Source organism: Cryptotermes secundus, unplaced genomic scaffold, assembly GCF_002891405.2.
Source record: "Cryptotermes secundus unplaced genomic scaffold, Csec_1.0 scaffold929, whole genome shotgun sequence".
Taxonomy (NCBI): Eukaryota; Metazoa; Arthropoda; class Insecta; order Blattodea; family Kalotermitidae; genus Cryptotermes; species Cryptotermes secundus.
Window position 1 is genome coordinate 774,099 of NW_019725015.1, and position 26,061 is coordinate 800,159.

The 26,061-nt window shown below is 43.5% G+C and overlaps 1 protein-coding gene across 12 annotated transcripts in view; it reads left to right on the forward strand.

The window, feature by feature from the left end:
• The window catches only part of LOC111863250 (multiple PDZ domain protein), a 150,410-nt gene that overhangs the window by 79,894 nt on the left and 44,455 nt on the right, over nucleotides 1-26,061 (forward strand). For 11 of the 12 annotated variants that reach the window (XR_002842565.2, XM_023849394.2, XM_023849391.2 and 8 more), the window contains 10 exons: nucleotides 131-308; nucleotides 965-1,166; nucleotides 5,666-5,779; nucleotides 7,709-7,729; nucleotides 11,130-11,550; nucleotides 12,709-12,813; nucleotides 12,900-13,025; nucleotides 13,152-13,325; nucleotides 14,029-14,205; nucleotides 14,349-14,439. Coding sequence is in view for 11 of the 12 variants with exons in the window: in XM_023849394.2 (XP_023705162.1) it covers nucleotides 131-308; nucleotides 965-1,166; nucleotides 5,666-5,779; nucleotides 7,709-7,729; nucleotides 11,130-11,550; nucleotides 12,709-12,813; nucleotides 12,900-13,025; nucleotides 13,152-13,325; nucleotides 14,029-14,205; nucleotides 14,349-14,439 (1,609 nt within the window). In the remaining variant the exon portion in view is untranslated. The remainder of the gene's footprint in view (nucleotides 1-130; nucleotides 309-964; nucleotides 1,167-5,665; nucleotides 5,780-7,708; nucleotides 7,730-11,129; nucleotides 11,551-12,708; nucleotides 12,814-12,899; nucleotides 13,026-13,151; nucleotides 13,326-14,028; nucleotides 14,206-14,348; nucleotides 14,440-26,061) is intronic. The other variant, XM_023849395.2, reaches the window with a different exon arrangement.

Here is a 26,061-nt window from a genome sequence, read left to right on the forward strand (position 1 = left end):
TTTGACTGCCCTACGTATAGGTAGATGTATGATAAGTAAGATGTGAAACAAACAATGCAACCACCAGATGGTGGATTAGTTTGTTTTGTGGGTTGTGCCTCTGCTCTCACACCATGTTTCATACTTCCAGCTTATGGTTCCGGTAGCTACAGAACGCCTCATTGCCTCACACCAAACGCCTTCTGGTGAGCTGACAGATGAAGAGCTAGAGGAGGAGGAAGTGGCAGCAGCATGGGCAGCAGATGTTCTGCAGCTTCCGTCCTCCCTCGAGCTGGACATCCGAGTCCGTAAAGGGGCGGAACCCCTTGGTAAGAATCGGCAGGCCATTGTATGCTGAGGTTCTCACGGTGATGAGTGTGGAGATTGTTACATTTTGGAATATTCTGCCGTGTGGTTTGGGAGAACGTTTTTCGATGAAGTATTTCAGAATGAGCTTGTTTGTGTGACAGATAGGTCCCCTTGTTTCAATGTGTCAGGAGCCACGAAGCACAGAAGTTTCTGTAAATGATGAAGTCCATGGCTTTGAAGATTATGGCCATCTAGGATATGATGTTGTGTGGTCAGTGGGCTATTACTGTATAGGGAAGTAATTGTTTCTTCTGAGATTTATTCAAAATGTATAAAGAAACTCTGGGGCTGAAGTGCTGTCTCTCTATGCATGCGTGTGCTACAAGAGGTGGTTTATAGTAACCATTGTTCTTTTGAAGTTAACAGTCCTTTCCTCAGTGCATACATTATGTGGCATTGAATGGAAGGTTGATTGTATTGATTTTTAATTATGTGGAAGGAAGCACTTGTGTCCTGTTTGAAGGTATTTCTTATAATTTGCGTAGAGTACTGAAGAAAATTATGAAAAATTGCAGCCACCGATAACAAACCCTGGGCTGGAAACTGAGTAGGGGCCCTTACTACATGAAACAGAACTACGGTATTTTATTTACAGTTTCATTTTTTGTTTTCTTAGGTCTGAGCGTAGACTCTGTGGACAAAGGAGTGAATGGTATGCTGGTAGTGGCTGTAGCAGGGGGCGGGTGCATAGCCCATGATGGCCGCATTGTTCCTGGTGACTACTTGTTATCTGTTAACAATGAGAGTCTTCGCAAGGTGACTAACTCGCAGGCCCGTGCCATCCTTCGACGAACGCAGCTCCTCTCAACAGATATAAGGTACATTATTACCTGTCTTGCTTCCAGCAGAATAAATGTATTTGGAGCTCCTGCTTGAGGTTATAGCTATGGTACATGGTCTTTGCTCAGAAGTTAGTAGTTATTCGTCTGGTGCAAAATAGCCTGTTCTTACATGACTTGAATATTAATAAATCCCTGCAGAAATACCCTATCCAGTTCACACCATCACAACCTCCTCTGTAATTATTAACCTCCCATGTATGACTGTGTCATCTCTTCTCATGAGAATTCCCAGTCTAAATTTTTGTGTACCTCTTGTCTATGCTACACTGACCATTTCAGCCTTGTTGTAATCACTAACAATAGGTGAGGAGAGGAAATGTTGAAACTGCTTCACCTGTCTTGAATACAGATAGTAAGCAGCCTGGCTGCGCCATAGCTCAAGCAGTTAGTCGCTGGCTTCCCACTGCAGTGGCCTGGGTTCGATCCCGGGTCTGGTCAAGTGGGATTTGTGGTGGTCAAAGTGGTGCTGGGGTGGGTTTTCTCCGAGTACTTCGGTTTCCCCTGTCAATCTTCATTCCACCAAATTCTCCATCATCATAATCACCCGGGGCAGGCTACAATAGGCCAATCAGTGGCCGCTGTGCCAAGTGGACCCAGTTGGACTCCACCCCCCACTAAGCGAATGAAATTAATTAATAGCAAGAAGCCTGTGATGAAGAGTTTTGTATCCACTTTTTGCCAGAGATACATCAGATTTCCTTTTAACTATCACAGTTTATAGTAGCTAAAATTTTGAAGAAAGAATAACACTGAAAGAAAGAATTTGAGTCATGTAATTTAAAAAGAAGGGTGTGAATGACAGTTCCAATCACGTTCAAAATATGTGCTTTGCAGACTGGGAAGAACAAAGAGTGAATTTCATAATGTCTCTGTATGTGGTCTCTGTTAGGTCTGTCGGAGAAAGCAGAGAACAGACATAAAAGTTATATTTTTACAAATAGGTTAGATGATAGAACTTTTGGAAGTGGCCAGCTTTTGCAAAGGTAATTTCTCTTGAAACTGGGAAGTAACAACATTCTGTTGCATGATAACAGTTCACTATTATAGCCAGTAAGTCACTGTTGTTATTTAACTTGTAAAGTATTATGAGCTCTGATAAAAACTGAGTATTAAGCTAAGTAAAATGTGATTACTTATGTCTGTTACTTTGTACATATGTGAGTTGAGACATATCATCCTAAAGAAAGGGTAAGAATTTGAACACTTGATAATCATGTGATGAGGAATGTAAACCGTACATGATGAGGAAATTTATGATTGTTGTTGTTATTTTGAGCTTGGGAAGGAATGAACAGTTGTCCCATCAAGGCTGGCAGAACTGCAGGTCACTTTATGCATGTTGGACAAATTGGATAGCAACTTCCTTCTGGAAGCCTCACAACAGTATCCTATTACTGCTAACAGGATTACCAGCAGTGTGGAGCAGCAGTAGCATTGTTGCTAGCAGATGTTGCAGTGTAGGGAGTGAAACAGTGAGTGAATTGGTGCATATTTAAACAAGAGAGTTACAGGTTTAGTGGGTGAGTGGTTCAGTGAGTAGGTAGCCTTTACTTACAGTTTTTGATTTTAGTTTCTCATGGCAGACTACAGAGATACTGTCTCCTGGGTTGTGTTGCTGTGTGGTCTGGTAGATAAGTATAGACATTTTGGTGGAACATGCTGGCTCTGTTTCCATTTCTACCCTCAAGATAGAGGCAGCATGTTCCTCCAAAATGTCGGTAAACATCTACCAGACTACATGGTGTCACGACTGAGAAGGCAGTGCACTGAACAACAGTATCAGTAGCTCAGACTGTCCTGTGTCCAATGATGAGATTGTTAGTGAGCAGTGAAATGGAAGGGATGTGGAAGGTACTATCCCAGCAACTGCTTGAAGGAACAAAAACCTTAGCCAAGGTAGCCATTGTCCCAGCTTAGATTTGAATCTTGGACCTCACTTGACTGCAACACTCATTAACCTGATATTCAAACACACACATGACTGGTTTAGTGGACAAATGGCTCAGTAACTGAATAAGGCAGCCAAGCAGGAAGTTGCATTCTTTTTATTTGCTACCAATTCCAAACAATTCATTTATTTAAGTTTTGAGGTTTTCACGGCGATGACTATGAAGAAAGTTGTCTTCTGGGTTTTGGCGCCGTGTATTCTTTGTTTTGGCCGACGTTTCGGAGGAAAGTATCGCCTCCATCTTCAGAGCAGGTGAATGGCTTGGAATGCAGCTACTGCTCTCTGCAGTGTATTTTTCGTTTTGGCCGACGTTTCGGAGGAACGTATCGCCTCCATCTTCAGAGCAGGTGAATGGCTTGGAATGCAGCTACTGCTCTCTGCATTCCAAACCATTCACCTGCTCTGAAGATGGAGGCGATACGTTCCTCCGAAACGTCGGCCAAAATGAAGAATACACGGCGCCAAAATCAGAATTTAGAATCCAGGCAGCCCATACTACCTAGCTTGCTGGGAACCCCCTGATTTTTTATTAATCTTAACGGGTTTCCTTCATATTGTTCCCAAACTGTAAGTCCTGAACATCGTTGATGTTTCAGTGGGCTTGCTGCTGGCAGATATCGTTTTATCATTTTTGCAGACAGCAGTGGACTTTGTGATCTGTAATCCTGTCTGTCTGACATGTCAGTATTGTAGGCACTGATTGGCATTCTGTTTGAATCTCAGTCCCAGTCCCAGAACTACACAAACTTTGTGAAATGGCAGCAGTATTAGTACAGTTCACAGTAGAGAGATATCTGAAAGGCACTCAGCTTTGTATTAACCATTTGAAAACTGCAGTTCATTTAGGTATTGTTTAAAATTCAGTTCCTAACTCATTAGGAAACACCCCTGTCTCCATTACAAAGACCAGCCACTTAATACTGCTTAGGGAAATGATCATTGTTTATTTTGTGAATTATATGACTCTCGTAAACTCTCTGTGTGAGAAAGATGTAGCCTTTAAGAATGTTAAAGGGGTGGTTTGTATAGCAACCACTGTGCTTTAAAGGTTTAAAGTCTTATGAAGCAAAATGGAAGATAATGATGTAGCAAGTGTGTAAAATATTTTGGCATGATGTCAGTAGGTGATGAATCGTACCTCAGTACGTTGACTCCTTCACACATGTGTTAGTAGTGTGAGTGGTACAAAGAGCTAATCCTTTGGAACCATAGAATCCACTATGCGAATAGCAAGCATCATAATATTAGTAACTTGTTTCAGTTGTGTGCTTTAGATGTTCAGGTACTCCAGCTTCCTTTTTCTTTAGAAAGGAAATGATTTTTTGGAACACTGTGTAGTCATTTAGCTGCTTTGGGGTTTGTGACTCCCACTTTCCCACTGTCTAGTATTGTTTTTTCTGCCCCCCCCCCCACTGTGTCAACTAGCCCAAGTGCGTGGCACTAGTGAATGTTTTCACTATCAACATTTGTTTAAACAGAGTATCTATACAACTAGAGGGGAATGTTGGTGGGAGAGTGCAATAACTGAAAGGAAATTCAGAGGGAGGATTATCAATCCATAGAACTTCCTTGTGTGGCCTCACTATGACTCTGTGCAAGGAAATTTCTAGAGAAGCTCATACATAATACACTACTCCAGAAATTCCCTACCTTTTATGAAAGCTAGAGGTTCACTATCATGTTCAAAATAGCCTGCCATTTATTTGAAGTGTTCTGTCTTGTTGTCCACTGAAAGTGAACTGACATTTCAGAGGAACATGCTGCAGCTTTCTTCAGGAGCAAAGAATAAACCAAGCAAGAAACCTGCTTCATGTTGGTTTCTTGCTTGGCTTATTCTCCCACCCTGAAGAAGGAGGCGACATGTTCCTCTGAAACATCATTTGACTCTCAATGGACAGCTTGGTGTTATATCTCAGAAGATATAACTCTTCATGATCACCGGTGTGAGAATGCCAGATCTTACATAGCCAGCCACTTGACCATATATTTTTTTTCTTTTCATTGCTAGTGGGGTGAGACTAAGTCCCTTGTACTGTGGCCACTTCTGGCCTATTGTACCAGCCCCAGATGATAGGTGAGGGTGACTGGAGCAATTGGTGGAATGAAGATTGGCAGGGGAAACCAAAGTACTCGGAGAAAACCTGCCCCCGCGCCACTTTGTCCACCACAAATCCCACTTGACCAGACCCGGGATTGAACCATGGCGGCCACGGCGTGAAGCCAGCGACTAACCACTTGAGCTATGGCATGGCCAATGGCCATATCTTGAGCCTGTTGAATCCAGTCCAATCTCACACCCTATTTCCGCAAGGTCCACCTTAGTGTTATCCTCATATCTGCATCTTAGGTTCCAAGTGGAATCATCCCCTCAGGTGTTCTGATCAAAATTGTATATGCATTTCTTTTTTTTTTCATGTTACATAAAAACTACTGCCTTTTGCATTATAGGTTTTCAAGTAATTATTAATTCTGAGAAGCATTGTATGGCCATTTTCTCTCTATAAATAATGCCACTTTCCTTCAATAGTGTGACGTACATCCCGGGTGAAGCGGCAGCAGCCTACAGGAAGTCACTGCAGGACGCTGAGTCACCGTCTGTGCTGACAGCTCCACAGAAGCAGCCCCTGCATATAACTCCAAGGTGCGTGAGATCAGCCAAGTGTCTTCAGACATAAAAAAGCAATTGGTGATGTTGCTGTTCGTCTGCAACACAGTGGTGACACAGAGGGTTGTGCGGCAGTAATGGGAATAGGGATGTTCAGAGGGGCCCACAGGGTTCAGTAACCAGGTGTTGCTGTTCCTGAAGCACTCCTGCTCTTGTGTTAAGTATGTCAGAAATATGTTAATTTTGTTCTTGGATGGTTATGCCACACAGATGTGGGCAATGTTGCTGATGTTTCAGAGGTACATGCAGCCTTCAGAATGAAGCTGGAGGTACCATTTACCTCTGAAATGTTGGCAATACTCCCCATGCCTACAGCTTGTACTGAACCGAGAAGTGACTGTTAATGACTGTGAAAGCATAAAATGAGGAATGTTGATAATCACAGGTTCAATGACTGAGGTTAGCTCTTTCTAATGGATGCAGCATAGTGAATGCCCCCCGCTCCCTCATCTGAGGACGGAAACAGATCCAGTTTCCGAAACATGGTTTTTCAGAATACGAGGCGGTGGACAAGTCCAAAAACGGAGTAATCCTGATTTTTATACACCATCATCAAATCCTGTTAAAATCTAGAAGTCTCCAGTCTCATCCTGATGTCTTTCAGTGCCTGGCTGAATGATCTTGTTCCAGGTCTTCCAGTAGGTCCCTTTCCATTACATTTTATGTGTAATTCCCTTCTTGGTATCCTTTCATTTTATATTGTAATAATTTCTGTTCTAGCTTTTCCAAAGAGTATAGAAGCACATGATCTTAAATTTGTGTAGGGTGTGCACAAAGTAGATGCCAGACTCACTTGTCATTGTGCTTGAGGTGTGTAGCAACGCAATGCAAATGATTCCTGCACATACTCTCAGTTAACATATGGCAATATGCATTCCTGCATTCCTTTGCTAGATACACTAGCCCCACCTGTAAACAAGACTAGTTGCTTATACGATTGCAGTTTCTGAGCTGTGGCACCATGTAGTCTGGTAGAAGGTTACTAATGTTTTAGGAGGAACATGCTCCCTCCACCTTTGGGTTTCAGGTTCAACCCTAGACATGAAGGCAGTGTCTTCATCTGAACTACTGGTAACCATCTAGTGCACAGCATGTGTTACATTCCAGAAAACAGAAATCCTAATATTCACTGCTGTGATAACCTCATATGTGATTCAGCTGTGATCCTGTATTATGTTTGGTTCCGCACTTCTGTGGTACTTTGAAAGGGGCACACATAGGTCTTGCTTTGAAGAGTTTGCATTACAAGACACTGCATGTGACGTGCCCATGTTGGTTTCAGTAGTCATAGTGTGTGCCAGAATCAGTCAGCTGTGTCAACTGTTACTCATTCCAAGTTAACAGAATGCAGAATTCACATAGTGGTCTAGATGCACCAAGTACTGCCAACATCTGTCTCTCTAGACTTCTCTCCTGTCCTTTCTGTTCTGGTGAAAATTGATATTTCATTGAAGGTAAATTTGCCCCTATACTTGATTAAAGCTCATGCCATACACACTTACTGGGCAGTGGAGTTATGTGTTCTTAACCTTGGCACTAGATGGACATGAATGATCAGTTTCATGTCCTGGCTGCTTTACTTCAGGGGCTAGAGCCCCTAGGTGGACCCAGAGCCAGTCTGGACATTGTGAATAAGAAACAGTTCTCTTGCCCTGTTGGGAATCAAACTCCAATCAGCTGATAATCCAGCCCACATCCTATTTGCCATACTGACTGAGTAAAATGTATTACTGAAGTTCACCAGAATGGAAGCGAAACCCAAAAGACATTGAAATTGGTTGGGCAGATCCCCAGTTTTGATGTCTGCCCGTGAATGTGGTGCAGTGCATAACTGAAGCATGTTTCTTTCAATGAGCACAGCTGTATATATGATGCTTCGTTTTGTTTTATTCTTTGCATTCCTAGGATATTCCCTGAATACTACCGGTAAGTTAGTCGCATGGCTGCCCTCTGATATGTATCTGTTGAATATAGGTGATTCAGTATTGTAATAGACGTAATAAATACTCTTCTTCAGTATCCAAGTCATTATATTCATCACACAATTCCAAACTGATTTCAGATTCACATTAGTAACCAATGTTCACAGTCTAATGATTAACATTTCTTCATATTGTGAAGGACCCATGTTCACATCTTGGCCTGGAGACTGACTATCCTGACCAACATTCGTAGTTCTTGTCAGTACCCCCAGATGGCTGCCAGGATAGTACCTCAAATGTGGACATGACTGCTTCTTACCACATCCTTTCCAATTCATTACTCTCTGTGAATCCTATCATTTGATACTAATGACAATATTTATAAATTAATCATAAATAAATAGAGAAGTTCACACTAGAAAAAAGTTCTTGTGTTTCCCTTTTGCCATTATACTACAGGTATTGAGGGTTGACATGTTTTATTTAGTTCCAAACTGGAGAATCAACTCATGTTAGTTTGAGGGAATAACTAAATTAGGCAGCATGTAAGGGATGTCCTAAGTGCAAGCGAGTTTAAGTGTATGTATACGTATATACAGATATTGTTTAGGTGGTTTCCCTTGGTGAGATTCCATGCTGCTGGATAAGACTAGCATTACAGAGTCAACAGTACTGTCTTCTGAGATGTGACATTGTAATGTGGAAGACCTTTACTAATAGTCTGTAAAAGTCTGTTGCCTCCATCTTCAGTATAGGAGATTAATGTCAGTGTGGGAGAAATGGAACAGATACAGGGAAAGTAATAACTGGGACTCTGGCCCTGATTGAGCCAATGGGAGTGAGGGAAGCAGCGTAAAGAATGTCCACCCTTTAGAGGGTTGTTTTCAAATGGAAGGAAATATGGTTCCGAGTAAGCCAGTGCAAAAGAGAGGAAGGGGTAAGGAAATAGCAGTATTATATAGCTTTTTTTTTCAGGGACAAAGTGAATGAGGCAAAGATATTTCCATTGTAGTCATGGGGCTAAGAGAATTGTTGGGCAGGAATAGCTTAATAATTTAACCTTTTTAAGCATGAAGTCAGTCCAAATAATATATAGAAACTCATTTCTTACTGCACAGAAAACATGCTGTGTCTTGATAATGAAGACCAACCAGTTAATGCTGTTTAGGGAAATAATTGCCATTTGAAATATATAGTGCACAGTGTGGGTGATATGAATGGTTTTCTTAATTGTGTAAGGCAGATGTTACATATATAGTAACCACTAATTAGTATAATCTGAATCAAATATGTGCTATATAAGGTCTCTGTTAGAGACCAACAGTTTTGTATGTCAACAGAAATGTTTATCTCTGGTTCTGTATATGTTTGAGAAATTCAGCTGTCCCTTCTACTGAAGTGTGCCCAAGTGATCAGCATGCACTGTGAATTATAATTATATCCATATGACATGACAGTATTTGCAAGAAAACATTTTCACATGAAAGGACATAATGACATCATGTATGTAAAGACAAATTTTCATAGAAATTTCTTTCGAGTCCACAGTTGTTTAAATTTACCTTATGTCTCCCCCACCCACACAATTTAAAAGTACTTGAGCTATGCATGGAAGTACCTTACCCACGTATGTAATGACAATTCTTTACTCTGTCTGTCCCCATGGTAGTGCAGTCATTCTATTTGTTTCACAACGCCTGCTATCCCAGTACAAATGGTACACAGTGTGGCTTAGCAACCATATCATGGAAACCTGTGTAGTGCTGCCACACAGAGGCATACTCTTAAAAATAAAAGTGCCGGGACAGTCTGTCATGTGGTTCTAGGGTGAAAGAAATGCTGTGAATAATGATACAGGGCCATTTTTGTTGATGGCGTCACACTTATGAACACTGAAGTGTGTGATGGAACAGTTCCGATAGCACACATACTTCAAGGGGTTCACACTTCCACCTCAAACAGAGGAGTCAAAATTTATGCATGCTATATAAGTTCTCATATTTGTTTTGCAACATCTCCAATGTAACTACTCTTAAAATTATTTTCGTTTTAGGTATTTTCATGAGAATAATATTGTATTATTGAAGTGAAATGGTGTGTTTTTAATGAAAATGATATGTACTTCAGTAGTAGAGATTTTTATTAGTTATATTAACTGCCACCAATGTCTGACAGCACTCTCCTTAAAAGAAGTGCCCTTGTAGTGCCATGGCACTCAGCAGAGCACCAGGTCACAATCTTGGACTGCTCCGACTTTACTGTAGCTCTGCTGATGTAGTATGATATCCAGAATTAATTGTATAAACAAATTAAGTAAGAAGTCACCCCAAATCAAATTTGAAGTGTGGATGGTACATCTGTCTCACTGAAATGAACTTGCCCATTAAAACTAAATGAAATGCATGTATTTCATACATCTGTTCAAGAAGTTGCTGAAAGACATCTTCTAAAAATTCGGAAAGTACTCTTGCTGTTAGGTCTTTTTTGTAGTGTATCTAACATTGTGTTTTGGCTTTTGGTGTTCAGTCATGTCGCATGTTGAAGCTGTTACAATTGTTTGACATATGTTGAGATATTGAAATTCTCCTGCTTCTTGACCTCTAAGAGACAGATGCAAACTAAGTAAAGTTTGATTTCATCCCTTTCATCCAACCCTTCTTCATCACATGGCCCTTTCCCGTGGGTTAGCACCATCCCCACACTCTCACTGCCCTTCCTGGTTATCCTGCATCTCATTTGGTGCAGCATTGCAAAATAATCATCCAGAATATTAACATGTGTCTTTCCAGAACTCAAGTTTAAGTTATACCTGAAGGACATGGCTGCTTTCCTTGTTTAGTATCACAGTAAATAGTGGCTAAAATTTTAAAGGAGGAACAACACTAAAGTTCATAAATTAAGGCTTTTTTTTTTATTGCTAGTGGGGTGGGACTAAGTCCCTTGTACTGCAGCCGCTTCTAGCCTATTGTGCCAGCCGCAGATGATAGGTGAGGGTGATTGTGGAGCAATTGGTGGAATGAAGATTGGCAGGGGAAACCAAAGTACTCAGAGAAAACCTGCCCCAATGCCATTTTGTCCACCACAACTCCCACTTGACCAGACCCGGGATCGAACCTGGGCAGCCGCGGTAGGAAGCCAGCGACTAACCGCTTGAGCTATAGCGAAATTAAGGCTTACTCATATAGTTAAAAAGAAAAGACTGGGAATATGGATTCAAACCATATGAAAGACTCGTCCATAATACTTGAATGTTACTTCAACAGCCTTGGCTACGGATTGAGTTACTTGTAATGAATAGCAGGAAGTATGTAGTCAGTCAGTGAGATAACCACATGAAATAGGGTTATTTAATAGTGTGAAGAGTTGCTTGCCAGATGTGACAGGTAGTGACACGTTTGTTCCAGCTCGCCATACATACGTCAGGAGAGCGAGAAGGGTCCCGACATTGTGCCGAGTGAAGAGCCTTTTGAAGGCCCTGCCGAAACAGTGTGTGACGTTGCAGTGGTTGCAGGAGTGACAGTAGAGTGTGCAGACTTAGAAGTGTCACTGCAGCCTGCACAGGACAGTGCTGAGCCTAGCAGTGTAGTTACAGTGCCTAGTAAAAGAGACTCGATCGACGAGCAAAGTGCATTAACCTCTAAACCTACTACCCCTTCAGAGACTAAGTTGCTACCTGATTCAGCAATGACTGTGACACAAGGTCATGCTGTTACGGCCTCCTCCCCATCCTCAGTGCTGCTGGCCAAGCACTGGGGTCCTGAGCGCTTGGTGGAAATCCTCCGTGAACCCAACTGCAGCCTGGGAATAAGTATAGTTGGAGGAAAGGTAAGATATAATTATAACAGCTTTGGGAGAACACAAGTAGTCAGCAATTTACTCTGACAGTATCAAACTGTAGGGGTATATGGAGCTCTTGCTAGGCCAGAAATTCCATAGAGACCGTATGGAGTGCTGCTGGGAGAAGATTCCATGAGACAGCATGTTACAGCTCTTTTGGTCATAAAAGAAATAACAACTGGATTTAAAGTTTCATAAATGAATTTTTTACAGTATTGTAGAAACGACATGAAAGAATATGTTGGAAGAATCAGCCCTAATAGTGAAATATATGCATGTGCGCATGCACACACACCCACACAAACATATAAATATTGGCCTAGATTAGGAGGCTTGGAGAGACCTCAGATAAGATGGAAAGATTCAGTTCTGTAATAGCCCTGACGCCTGAGCTGGGCCTAAAGTAGGATGATGGTGATGATGACGATTATTATTATTATTATTATTATTATTATTATGCTTATGAAGATGATGAGGAGGAGGATGACGATGATGATGATGTTGATGACAACAAAATGCCATATTTAATCTGTAAGTGCTTCTTCCTTTCTCCTGTATGTAATGCAGTTTTCATGTTACTGGTGATTTCGAGTCTGACTTATAAATTGCAAGTGTTTGTGAGGAGAATATCTGGATGGGTCTGTGATAGGAGGAGTAACAGAAGGATGGAAAATATTGAGAAGCTTCATAATTTGTGCTCTTTGCCAAATGTTTATAGGGATTGTTAGATGGGCAAGATGTGGGGCAATGAGGAATGTGTACAGAATTCTAATCACAAAACCTGAAGGAAGAGAACTACTTTGGGGACTGGGTACTGATAAGATGATTGTATTAAAGTCGATATTAAAGGAAACTGGGTGTGAGGGCATGGAATGGAGTTACTTCTCTCAGTGGCGAGCTCTTGTGAATATGGTGACGAACCTTCACATTCTATAAAAGATGAAGAATTTCGTGACTAGCTGATCAACAATCACTTTCTGAACAGGATTCAGTACTGTAAAGTTAACTGTTTTGATTCTGAATTAAAAAAATTAGAACCTGCCTGGTGTAGGCTGCCTGTCTATTGTATGACACCCAGGGTTCCTGATGCATCATTTGTTGTCTGTTTTGATGACAGTTTCATAATGACTACTTGTTTCTGCACAGGTTGACTTGTACAATGCAGGTCCAGACAGTGGATCCGCAATCTCAGGAATTTTCATAAAGAATGTGTTGCCCCAGAGTCCAGCAGGCCGAACTGGTGAGCTTAAGGTATGTTGGAAATGGGCCAGCTTTCTGTGCCTCTTACGTTGGTACCATGATGCTGCACGCTGACTGAGGGTTAACTGATTTTCCAGACTGGGGACAGAATATTGGAAGTGGATGGCGTTGATCTCCGGCAAGCCAGCCATGAACGGGCTGTGGAAGTGATACGTGGGGCGTGCAACCCTGTGTGCTTCCTGGTGCAATCCCTCATTCAGTGGGTGAGTTAGCTCCAACTGTCTGTTTGCATGTATGTTTGTATCCCTGTGGTATTGTCAGTAGAATTCCCCCTGTGGGCCCTGAGTGAGTTGGCAAGCATGAGTGGATGTCCCACCTACTCGTTGCAGAGTGTGGACGGAGATGTTGAGAGTCATACGACTGAAGTTGCGTCCGCATCCTCCGCAGGAGCAGCTGGTGGTTCCGGACAGCCCCCCACCACTCCTTCCCCCACCAGAGAACTTCTAAGAGCGGCCCCTTCGCACGTTCCACAGGCTAGGACACCGAGCCCGGAACTGATTCAGGTGAGACTGACAGGCAACCTACCAGAGTTTTCACAGAAATCACATGACCTGCCTCTTCATCTATAATGCCAGTGTTACTGGTGATATGGAGGGAATATTGATATCAAAATACAGCCTAAGTTAAGTCTGCCTCACTACATTGTCTTGTGAATATTGTCTCTGTTAATGCTTAATATTTTTTGTTCCATCTGCTCTGCCCTTAAGAAAATACCATCTAAAGGGCCACTGTTTCATTAGTCTGGTCTCTCCTGACTTCTGATTTCTCTCTGCTTGCTGTTGGTTCACTTGGAACTGCGATTTCTTTCATTGACCCTGCCCTCGGAAAGCATACCTTTGAAGGTTCAATGCTTTTACTCCTGTTTGTTCACTCAGAGCTCCAGTACCAGTCCCCAACCTTCTCTGTAGAGCTGCCAATTTTCTGCGCACGTGGGACTCTGCCACCGAGAAGATGAAGTGAGCAGTTTCAGTCAAAATTTTAGTAATTATCTTCTGGACTACATGGCATAATATTCCAGAAGACAGTGATCTTCAGGTCACATTGAGTTTAGTTGTCAGGGTTCAGAAATAGTTGTGTTAACTGTTTGCACTCGAAGGGTCAGAACAGTTGGAGCCACTTGTGACAAACAACTATATATTGAGTAGTTATTATGAGGATGCAACTGTTTGTGTTGTCATTGGTGAGTGAGATTTGCTTGTGGTACAGGAGGGGCTAGCTGACAGACAGAAGCAAGATGTACAGGAAAAATGGCAGGATTCTAGTGCACTGCGCCCCTCAGAGCCCCAGAAGAAACCACAGTACTCATCCAGCGAGGACAGTGATGAGGAGGAGGAGGACATCCGGGACTTGGAGGGGCGCATCCACACCAAGATGGGACGAGAGGTATGCACAAGAGTGGAGATGTCACTTTTATTGTATGGTAAATGTATATATGCATATTTGTGCCATTAATTATCATTTGTTTAGCTTAAGAAACTGGCCCAGACAGGTGCAGTGTGCTACTGTAAGATTCCCTGTGTTTACAGATATATCGAGCCAGTGCTGGTAATGTAAAGAGGTCCAAGGAGGAGATAGAGGCAGACAAGGAGGAGGAGGATGAATTTGGTTACACCACAAGTGAGTATGGAGGTTGCTGTGTAACAGTGTACTTCATGTTTCATTTGTGTGATGTGTGAGGCATCTGCAAGTAAATCCGTTCCCTTTCTCATGTATATTTGTCAATAAATTTACACATTCAGACCTCTGATTAGTAACTTCCGTCAGAATTTTATGGTTACGTATAATGTAATATATGAAGGCTGATTCAGATATCAGCATTTCAGTGTTTGTAATTGGTCTTCATAGCCAACTAACTGACTAACTAACTATCTAACTAATGAAGCAGAATCCTTGAGAAGCTGATAGTCTTGTCAACCAGTATAGAAATTTCTTCCATTTTATGAAACTCAAAAATTCATTAGCATATTCACAAGAGTCCACTACTGATCCCTTTTCTGAACCAAGTAATTCCAGTTCAAACCCTCCCACCCTGTTTCTTTGAGATCCATTTTAATATTTTCCTCAAATCTACACTTAAATCTTCCATGTGGTCTCTTCAGGTTTTCCTTCCAAAATTTTGTATGCATTAATATTAGAGTCAATTTTACCGACCACATAACATATTTTTATTATTATTACACTACATGTTTTGACCTCAAGAGGTCATCCTCAGGTGTACGAACACAGCTGTATAATTACACACAATGATATTTGTCTTTTCACTTATTCGATCCTGTATCTTATTCAGGCCCACGCTCAATAATATATCAAGTTCCTCTCACAAAACACAAGTAAAAATATTATTCTAAACGTTAAACGTTAAAATTTAAAATTTAAAATTTGCGAATCGAATTTCAATTCAGATCACTAGTGTGCTTTCACTTTCACTTATACAGTCACTTCCTACTTACGCTCATCACTGCGTCAAGTTCACTTTAACTAGTTTTAATTATATTATTGGTTAAAAAGTTCATGAATTAAAGTTCAATTTTATTATATTGCACTTTTCACGTTTTGGAGGTCTCGCTGTTTTTCTGCGTCCTCTGATGTTGCTGGATCTGTACGGTCCTTGTCATGATGGCTACTGATCAGTAGCCATCATTATGCAGTTTTCTCCACCCTCCAAGCAATTATCCTTAGGTCCAAATATTCTCCTCAGCACCCTGCTTTTGCACATGCTCTGTGCTCATCCTTTAAATTCTAATTTGGCAATGGCAGGGTGGTGCCCTGCCGCAGATTTCCTTGTGGTGGCTATACTGCAGAGTCAGGCCATCGAATAGCCAGCTGTGTCCGAATGTGTTAATTTTGTGATCTAAATGAATGAGTGTCTTATATGAATCATTAAGTTTTGGAAACTGTTCTTGGAAAGCCATTCTGTCTCCAGTTTTGTTTTCTTAATGATTAAGTGTCTTGTAGGAATCTTTAAGTGTTGGAAACTGTTCTTGGAAAGCCATTCTGTCTCCAGTTTTGTTTTCTTAATGATTAAGTGTCTTGTAGGAATCTTTAAGTGTTGGAAACTGTTCTTGGAAAGCCATTCTGTCTCCAGTTTTGTTTTCTTAATGATTAAGTGTCTTGTAGGAATCTTTAAGTGTTGGAAACTGTTCTTGGAAAGCCATTCTGTCTCCAGTTTTGTTTTCTTAATGATTAAGTGTCTTGTAGGAATCTTTAAGTGTTGGAAACTGTTCTTGGAAAGCCATTCTGTCTCCAGTTTTGTTTTCTTAATGATTAAGTGTCTTGTAGGAATCTTTAAGTGTTGGAAACTGTTCTTGGAAAGCCATTCTGTCTCCAGTTTTGTTTTCTTAATGATTAAGTGTCTTGTAGGAATCTTTAAGTGTTGGAAACTGTTCTTGGAAAGCCATTCTGTCTCCAGTTTTGTTTTCTTAATGATTAAGTGTCTTGTAGGAATCTTTAAGTGTTGGAAACTGTTCTTGGAAAGCCATTCTGTCTCCAGTTTTGTTTTCTTAATGAATAAGTGTCTTGTAGGAATCTTTAAGTGTGTTTTTGGAAAGCCATTCTCTGCCCTTGTCACCTAGTGCACTGTCCTAGCACCTGAGTGGTTAACAGGCTTGGTTTCTGTCTGTATGCCCTGTAGCTCCCCATGAATATAAATGTGATCACACTGTAGATGAAGGCTGGAAATGCAATGTGGTAATTTTCTTAAAGGAATGTATGTTTGAGATACTCAAAGTGATAAGAACTAAGATCAGGCTTCTGGTATGTGGCACCATGTAGTTTGGTAGAATGGTTCCTTAAACATTTCAGAGGAACTTTCTGCCACAATCTTCAGGGAAGAAGGAATGAGCTGAGGGGCAAAAATGATGTACAGTATTGGGAAAGTATGGATGGGACCAGGGCAGTGAGCAAGCCAGTGGGAGCCAGTGCTATTGAAGAGGACAGTTTTTTGATGGCAAAAAAAAGATGTATAAAAGGAAAGAAAAATATCATATTGGATCTAAGGTTCTCACAGCAGTGACTCTGAAGAGAAGTGTGTTTGGGAATGTGGCACTGTGCAGTCAGGTGGAAGTTTGCTGATGTTTCAGAGGAGTCTACTGCCCCTCCTCCCTGCTTCAAATAGCTTTCTTGTGAGACTCCTCAGTGCTGGAGATGTACATATGCAGTGCGTTGTTCTTCTGAAACTTGTGCTAGACTACACATTGTCACATACCAGAAAAGAGCACTGTTCATTGCAGTTTTGAATGTCAGAAGGAACTGGAGGAAAGGAAATGGCTAAAGGGGGTCAGAAATGAAGGAAAAGAGGGAAGGAGGCCCAGAAAGGGCAGTTGTCAGCTCTACCAAACCACATGACATGATGTCCCAGAAGTTCTTGAATTTAATTCACAACTTAACTGCCTGTGATCCATCTGTAAGAGAGTATTTTTTTTTTCTTGACACTAGAGCCCCAGTGGGCCTAGGCCTACCTCCATGAACTTCTCCATTCACTTCAGTTTTTCTAGAGCTTACACATTCGGTAGGACTCCTTGGTTGGGTGATCAGCTCGTCGCAAGGCCTCTACCTGTACACAGTACATGCCCTGTAAGAGAGTATCACCCCAAATGTTACTGATGAGCTGTTGTCTCCTCAAGTCCCCTGTACAGCATCACATTATGGGGCACACAGAATATTTCCACTTGTTATGCTTTCTTCACATCAGGCATATAGGATGGCTCCATATTGTGAAATGGTATGTCCATCTGCATAATTAAACTCAGAAGCAACTGAACAGCTACTGGTGGCCTGAACTTCAAATTGTTTAATCCCGTCATATCTACTTCCTCTTGTGTTTCCACTTTATGTGCATTATCTGGCAACCACTTAGTTCACGGTACCATAGGCTGAGCAGTCAGAGCTGTTTCTTGGTTTTCCATAGTCAGGGTGACTACTATGACTACTAGAATAGTGTGTCTGAGAGAGCCACAACCACTCTGCCCTCTCAGTTGTGTTGCACCATGCTGATTATTAGAGAAAACACTGGGTAATGGAGATGTAATTTTAAACGTGATTGTTTACTGATGATGGGAGAGGGTAGCTCATCTGTGCAGTGACTGGTCTGTGCGCTGGAGCGAACACTTGGGAATCCATATTCAATTTGCGGCATTGTCAGTGATTGTTCTCTTCTCCACAACGTCCAGACTGGCTCTGTCCCCTCCCCCAGCCACCTACTCTTGGCTTCTAGGACTCGTTGTCCTGGGAATAAAGTGGTCTCTGCCCTTCCTGTACTGTCGAGGTTAAGAATCCACGGAGTTATAAGGGACAACTTTTAACATCTAGCAGCCATGCGTTCCCCAGAGGCATCCTTCTGCGTGTTCTTAGCCAGCTTTCCGCCATTTTATAATTGGTTATTTAGCGACGATGACAGTATCGAGACTACATAGCGTCCATGATAGGATTATTAATGAATGTGGAACAGTTGGTGGAATTTTGACCTTGATGTCGGTGCTTCGCAGAGGCACTTTTCGTTTAGTGCCTGTTTGTTCCACGCGTGTTCCTGAGATACGTTGGTTACTACTTTACCGTACGACGCGGTGTCACGTTCGTTTCCTTTCGCAGACATTAAAAATCAAGTGTAAGAATAGTAATTTGGGTCATTGTAGTGAAACGCGTGTACGGCCTGTATGTAAATTACGCGGGGTGCCTTTTTGTTCTACTGCACGGTTAACAGCTCTGCCGGAGAAGTTGCCGTCCGTGCACGGCGACCCTCTGACCTTACGCACTCTTAATGAAAGAAAAAAAAAAGGGGGGGGGGGGGNTGTTCCACGCGTGTTCCTGAGATACGTTGGTTACTACTTTACCGTACGACGCGGTGTCACGTTCGTTTCCTTTCGCAGACATTAAAAATCAAGTGTAAGAATAGTAATTTGGGTCATTGTAGTGAAACGCGTGTACGGCCTGTATGTAAATTACGCGGGGTGCCTTTTTGTTCTACTGCACGGTTAACAGCTCTGCCGGAGAAGTTGCCGTCCGTGCACGGCGACCCTCTGACCTTACGCACTCTTAATGAAAGAAAAAAAAAGGGGGGGTGAATAATGAAATAAAGAAGGGAGCTGCTGTGCCGACGCTTTGCAGTGCATGCTGGGAGCTCTCCCAGGCGCTCGCCTGCTCAGTGTGCGAGTGGCAGCTACGGAGAGCGGTCGGACGGCCATGCAACGGGTACAATGGAGACGATAGCAGAGGATGCGGAGAGCGAGTATGAGCTCGGTAATTGTGTGGATGTGTGCACTGTGAGGGCAGCAGGTCACGATACGGCCCCGTGCATTGTGTTGATGATAGGTCACGATACGGTCCCGTGTATTGTGTTGGCGACAGGTCACGATATGGCACCGTGCACTGTGTTGGTGACAAGTCACAATAAGGCCCCTTGCATTGTTTTCGCGACAAGTCACGATACGTCCCCGTGCATTGTGTTGGCGACAAGTCACGATACGGCCCCGTACATTGTGTTGACGACACGTCACGATACGGCCCCGTACATTGTGTTGGCGACATGTCACGATACGGCTCCTTGCATTGTGTTCGCGGCAAGTCACTATACGGTCCCGTGCACTGTGTTGGCGACGGGTCACGATGCTGCCCCGTGCAGTATGGCGACATGTGACGATACGGCCCCGTACATTGTGTTGGCGACATGTCACGATACGGCCCCTTGCATTGTGTTCGCGGCAAGTCACTATACGGTCCCGTACACTGTGTTGGCGACGGGTCACGATGCTGCCCCGTGCAGTATGTTGGCGACAAGTCACGATACGGCCTCGTGTATTTTTTTGTCGACAGGTCGAGATACGGCCCCGTGCATTGTGTTGGCGACAAGTCACGATACGGCCCCGTGTATTTTTGGCGACAGGTCACGATACGGCCCCGTACATTGTGTTGGCGACAAGTCACGATACGTCACCGTGCACTGAGTTGGCGACAGGTCACGATACGACCCCTTGCATTGTGTTTGGCGACAAGTCACGATACGGCCCCGTGTATTTTTTGGCGACAGGTCACGATACGGTCCAGTGCACTGTGTTGGCGACAGGTCACGGTGCTGCCCCGTGCACTATGTTGGCGACAAGTCACGATACGGCCTCTTGTATTTTTTTGTCGACAGGTCGAGATAAGGCCCCGTGCATTGTGTTGGCGACAAGTCACGATACGACCCCTTGCATTGTGTTTGGGGACAAGTCACGATACGGCCCCGTGTATTTTTGGCGACAGGTCACGATACGGCCCCGTACATTGTGTTGGCGACAAGTCACGATACGTCACCGTGCACTGAGTTGGCGACAGGTCACGATACGACCCCTTGCATTGTGTTTGGCGACAAGTCACGATACGGCCCCGTGTATTTTTTGGCGACAGGTCACGATACGGTCCAGTGCACTGTGTTGGCGACAGGTCACGGTGCTGCCCCGTGCACTATGTTGGCGACAAGTCACGATACGGCCTCTTGTATTTTTTTGTCGACAGGTCGAGATACGGCCCCGTGCATTGTGTTGGCGACAAGTCACGATACGACCCCTTGCATTGTGTTTGGGGACAAGTCACGATACGGCCCCGTGTATTTTTGGCGACAGGTCACGATACGGCCCCGTACATTGTGTTGGCGACAAGTCACGATACGTCACCGTGCACTGAGTTGGCGACAGGTCACGATACGCCCCGTGCAGTGTGTTGTCGACACGTCACGATACGGCCCCGTGCACTATGTTGGCGACACGCTACGATACGGCCCCATGAACTGTGCAGGTGACACGTCACAATACGACTCTTGTGCTGTTCGCAAATGGTTAGCCTAAGGCCCGTTGAGTGTGTTGGCGACATCACGACACGGCCCCGTAAATCTTCATGGCTACTGGTCACGATTCGGTTCTGTTCAGTGCAGGATACAAGTCACGAGACGACGTGTCACGTCATACGGCTAGCACATTGTGTTCTAGCCGTGGCAGTAACGGGCGATTTTTTGTGCACGCCAGAGCGCCTCTTGGTGCCAGTGAATCCGGCAACTTTTGTTTCACGGAAGATCCATTTACTTCTTTTTTAAGTTTACAAGCCACAGGACTCCCTCCCATGCTCAGGAAACGAAATCCCACACCTCGCTCGTGCGATTTTGGTTGGCAGGCCTGCAGGTCTGTCTAATGTCATTCCACTACTTCACTGCGGACAAGTCAAACCAACGCATGTTATCTGTCCGGTTAACCTGGCCCTTTTCGCAGTTTTTCCCTCCTTCCTTCCTGCTTATCTCTCGCAGATTCGAACCTTCGCCTGGCCTGCTCAGTGTCTGTTGATAGGAACGAGCCTAATTTAACAGCGGCTCATCCTTCTGGTAGAGGTAATACATATGACAGGATGTAATTTTTATTACATTGGAAGGGCTGCATTATAGTGAAATTTTATGTTTCCATTGGGAGGGCTGCATGTAAAGCATGCAACACGATGTGGAATTCGGGTACCAACTCAGCATTTGCTCTAGGACCGAGGAAAACCACGGAAAACCTCGATCGAGTTGGCCGGTTGCAAACTGACTTCTTGCCTGAAGGACAGAGGTTATGTTAATAGTTAATACTTGGTTTATGCCGCTTAGGAAAGACGCCCCATCTCTCATGCAGGCATGAACCTACATTCCGACAACGAAGGGATACACACAAATGCGTCTTTGTGTGTGAAATGAAGAGTTTGTGGCTATGTCTGTTCGTGAATTTGAAATTGGAAAGTTTCACCAAAATTTATCAATTCCGGTTTTTCTAATCGGCAGTAACTGATACCTTAAATGAAGACCTACATGCGTTTCTGCGCGTAACTTGAGCGTGAGTCCCGAACACCGAAGCGAAACATTTTCCGGATGAATATTGGCGAGAAAAGCAAAGCAACGCGCGTTTTGTGCCAAATGCACTTGTTTTTTCGGTTACTTAAGTTTACGCCAACGCTGTTGCGTTATGCCTACATTTGCTAACGTGCCGGAAATGCGGAGAATTCACCTCAAGACTGTATTAAGCTACCCAATTTTCGGACATGTAACTTATTCTTGGGAAGGGGTGCAGTTCTGAAATTCTTGTTAGCCATGTTGTTTATACAGGATGTAACGAAGGTGCGGACAGAGTTTGGGAACAAATTCCCGTATCAACATGTTTCCGGAAACGTTTTATTTGTGAGTTATAGCTGAAAGCGTAGCGTGAGGATACCAGCAGCAGTTCACTGTTCATGTATGGGCAGTGTGTATTGGTGATTGTCTAGTGGGCGCACATATTTTTCCACATCGGCTGACAGGCAACCATAGCCGATATTTCCTCTTACATGATCTGCCAAATCTACTGGAAGATGTACCACTGGCAGTCAGAGCACATGTGCTCGGGCGCATTTTAGCCGTTCTGTGCGAGATGTTCTCAGTAACACTTATGATGACGTATGGATAGGCAGAGGAGGACCCACTGCATGGCCTCCACGTTCGCCAGATTTGAATCCTCTGGATTTTTACCTGTGGGGGCACGCAAAAATTATTGTGTATGCAGCTCCTGTTGACAACGCACTGTGGATACCTGTCAGACTATCCACATCTACACCGGCACCTTTGCAGGGATGCTGCAGTCCATGATGATACATGTCGAGGCGTGCATTGAGTGTTATGGTGGACTTTTTGAACCTTTATTATAAACGTACCCTTTCAGCTATAACTCACAAATTAAATGTTTCGAGAGATGTTGATATGTACTTTTTTCCTTGTTTTGGCATATGGAACTCGTGCCCAGCGTTTTCCCGCCCCTATAAGCTACGCTTTATATTCAGTTCTCAGGAGTTTCCGTCCAAAATTAACTCAAGATATTTCATTGTCCGTGGTGAAGGAATTCAATGGTCGAATGATCTAAATTCGGGTTGACGCCCATGTGGACGTCGGGTGAAGAGTATTGCTATTGTCTTTTCTGGGTTAATGCACAAACTGCTGTAAATGAGAAACAAGAATTCGAGTTTTTTACTCGCTGGAAAACACAGTCACACAGAAAACGTAAGTGCACTGTTTGGGGAAGAATACAGTTTTATAACGTTGAAGCACATGGTACATATGTGTTCTGAAGGCTCGCGATTACCGGGCCTCGTTATGCAGGTTCCTGTAACAAGGGCATATTGATATTGCCTTTTATCAGTTGAGAGCACCGGCATGTGCGTTCCGCCTTTCAAAATAAAGCGTCTTATATTTAGCCACAGGTTTGAGTGGCGAGTGTGTCCTCATGATTCACGGTATAGAGCCACTCTGGGCAGTCAGCACTGAACGAGGCACGTCCTATTGCAGAATCTGCTTTAGGAGGGCGAGGGCCCTGAATGACAGAGTCAGTAGCTAGACAATGTATCCTTGATTGGTTGGATAATTAATGAATTGAAAAGGATTTGGAAGGAAGGGCCGTGACCTAATCGATGTACTTTCCCGGAATTTGCCAAGAGGGAACTGTGCAAAACAACTAAGAATCCCAATCAGGATAACTTTTGTCTCAGCCGCGATTCGAACCGAGTGCCTCCCGAATGCGAATTTAGACCGTAATCGATACGCCAGCTTCCATATTTCTGTGCAACCAGTTCACACAGTGGAACTGAGTGCTTCTTGAGAAGCTGATAGTTTCTCATCTACTCAAGAAATGTCCCTTCTTCCGTGAAACCATTGGGGGTTCATTGACGTGCAAAGAGGAACCCACGACTGGACCTTATTCTGAGGCAGAGGAACCGAGTTCGTAGTCCCCCACGGTAGTTCGTAAGGTTTCTTTTTAGTATGATTCTGCCACTAAGTCTCCTTTCAGGTTTTCCACATAAAATTTTGTATACATTTGTCTTTCATGAGTGCTGCTTTTCACGCCTCTGTATACTGGGTTATCCTAGTATCTGGCGAGGAGTGCAAATTATGAAGCTCCTCATNTTCCTCTGTTCTCAGGCACCCTCGGTCCGTGTTATTCTCGTAGGCTGAGAGGCCAGGTTCGACTCCCACATAGAAATGGACATAAATTAGTTTTATATATTTCTCGACTTAATGGTAAGAACAATGTGCAGAATCCAGGTTTCTCATAATTCGCTTTTAGTGTGCCAGCTGAACTGTGAGTGGCTTGGGGGGAGGGGGGTATTTTGTCCTTCTGGAGTGCGATATCCATCTAAATACTTTAAGATTTAGTACGTACACAAGTTCGGAGGATCTGACTGTGGCGACTCTGAAGCCCGCTGTCTCTTGGGATGTGATTCTGTTCAGTTCTAGACTCTGAGGTATCTGCTGTGATGGGTCGAGGTGGAGCCAGCAGGTTCCTCCGAAACGCTGATAGGTATATATACCTGACTACACGGCGTCACGCCCTATGAGACAGTAATCCTCATTTCCTTCTTCACAGATGACACACTACGCCTCCATTACAATCCGCAACCTGTCAGTGAAGTTCAGTAAAATAATGACTGTCTATCCTAAGAATCACGCGAAAATGCATAGCAGAGTTCAGAGTGTTAAAACTCTGCTACAGAAGGCTGTGTGTATCGTAACCGTTGTTTTGAAAGGGTAACTTGCAACGCCGCTGTCATACGAGAAATGCAATTTGGGCATAGAGATCAGTGTGTAGTGTAAGGTTTTTCGCATGATCGACCCGCGTACCGGAGGAATGGATTTCTGCTGCTTGTGTTTGATCCTCAAATAGAGGTGCTGAAGGATCCTTCATCCAGTATGCTGTTGACGTGTGCGCTACTCAGAGTAGCCGAAACAGAAAGGTTACTCTGGCTGGATACACACGCGTTTCAAATGCGTTCTTACCGATTTTGCATGACACATTTGCTTGTTTATTGCACATGCAAATGAGCCCGTTATTAACTGAAACAGGGTCTGTATAGCAGAGCCATTGAACACGATTTTGAGCAAGTTTTGTCCACCTACCAACCTCGCAACCTGTTTCCGTATAATCTATCATGATTTGGTTTACGAAGAGGTCGTTTACCATGAAGTTTCTTCAGAAAAAATCTGTACGCAGTCCTGCCCATCATATTGGCCTGATTAACTGTATAATCCGCGAAGTTATTCCTAAATTAGGCATTTCATCGGTCATGGTGGAATTCTTCTGAATATTTTGATTTCATACAGTTGTATATTACGAAATGTTTATAGGAGCGCACAGTTGCCATGGAAACAGCACATGACTGATACCTACATTCCGGCCATCGTCTGTTGTATCCACAGACACCATGCATGCTACACAAAAACTCTTAGTAGTCGTCCTAGAGGTACTGCGAGCATTTTAACCGAGGTCTTCCTAGTGGTCTCTTCCCTTGTGGCTTTCCCACCGAAACCCTGTACGTATTCCTATTCTCCTCCGTGCCTGCTACCTGCCACGCAAATCTTATACGTCTTGATTTGATCATTCTAATTGCTATTTTAATACTATGTAAGAAAAATAAGTTCTGGGAAGAACTAATCTGCTACTTTCCTTAGATACGGCACTGACTGCATGGAAAACGAAAAAATGAGGGGGATACACGGACAGCAAAGTGGTTTCATGAGCCTCATTTTATTTTGTTCAAAATCATGAAAGTGGGCTAATAGTAATAAGCGCTTGACAGGCGAGTCGATCCAGCAGACGCAATTACGTACGCAATAGATGCATACTTCCACGTAATACAGAACTGTAGGCGTCTATTGAAGTACATGTGTGCCGAAACTGGAGACTGGCGAGAGGTGGACACTCATACGTCTGCGGGATTTAAGGCCCTCACGTTGGTGAATATTGAGATCGCCCAGTGTAGTCTGGTGGAAGGTTTACTAACGCATCTGCCGCCATGTTTAGATGCCCTGAAGACATTTTAGATCTCAGAATGACCCTGGTGGCTATCGAAGGAAATGAACGTAAGCCTCGGAACCAGGCATAGTATGGTGTTTGATGCAGAGTCGCAGAAATTGCTGTTGTCAGAACAACATATGTTGCTGCGAGGCAAGGTCAGCTGGTGTTTGCAGAGTCACACTTGTGTTGAGGTGTCCTTGGCGTGCAACTGGCAACTTGCTAGCGTGGCCAGAGACTGGAAGCACGCCCTCCAACACAACGGTCTGTTGTGGCCCGTGTAGGATATTTACAGGTCTGCTAATCTTGTTAGCGTAGTGGAATGAAGGCTACCATGCACTCACGTGGGAGATGCAGGGAGTACGTTGTGGGGAAGCGACCAGAACGAGATGCAATAATGTTACTAATCTATGTCCTCCGTAAATAGGGTTTGAAC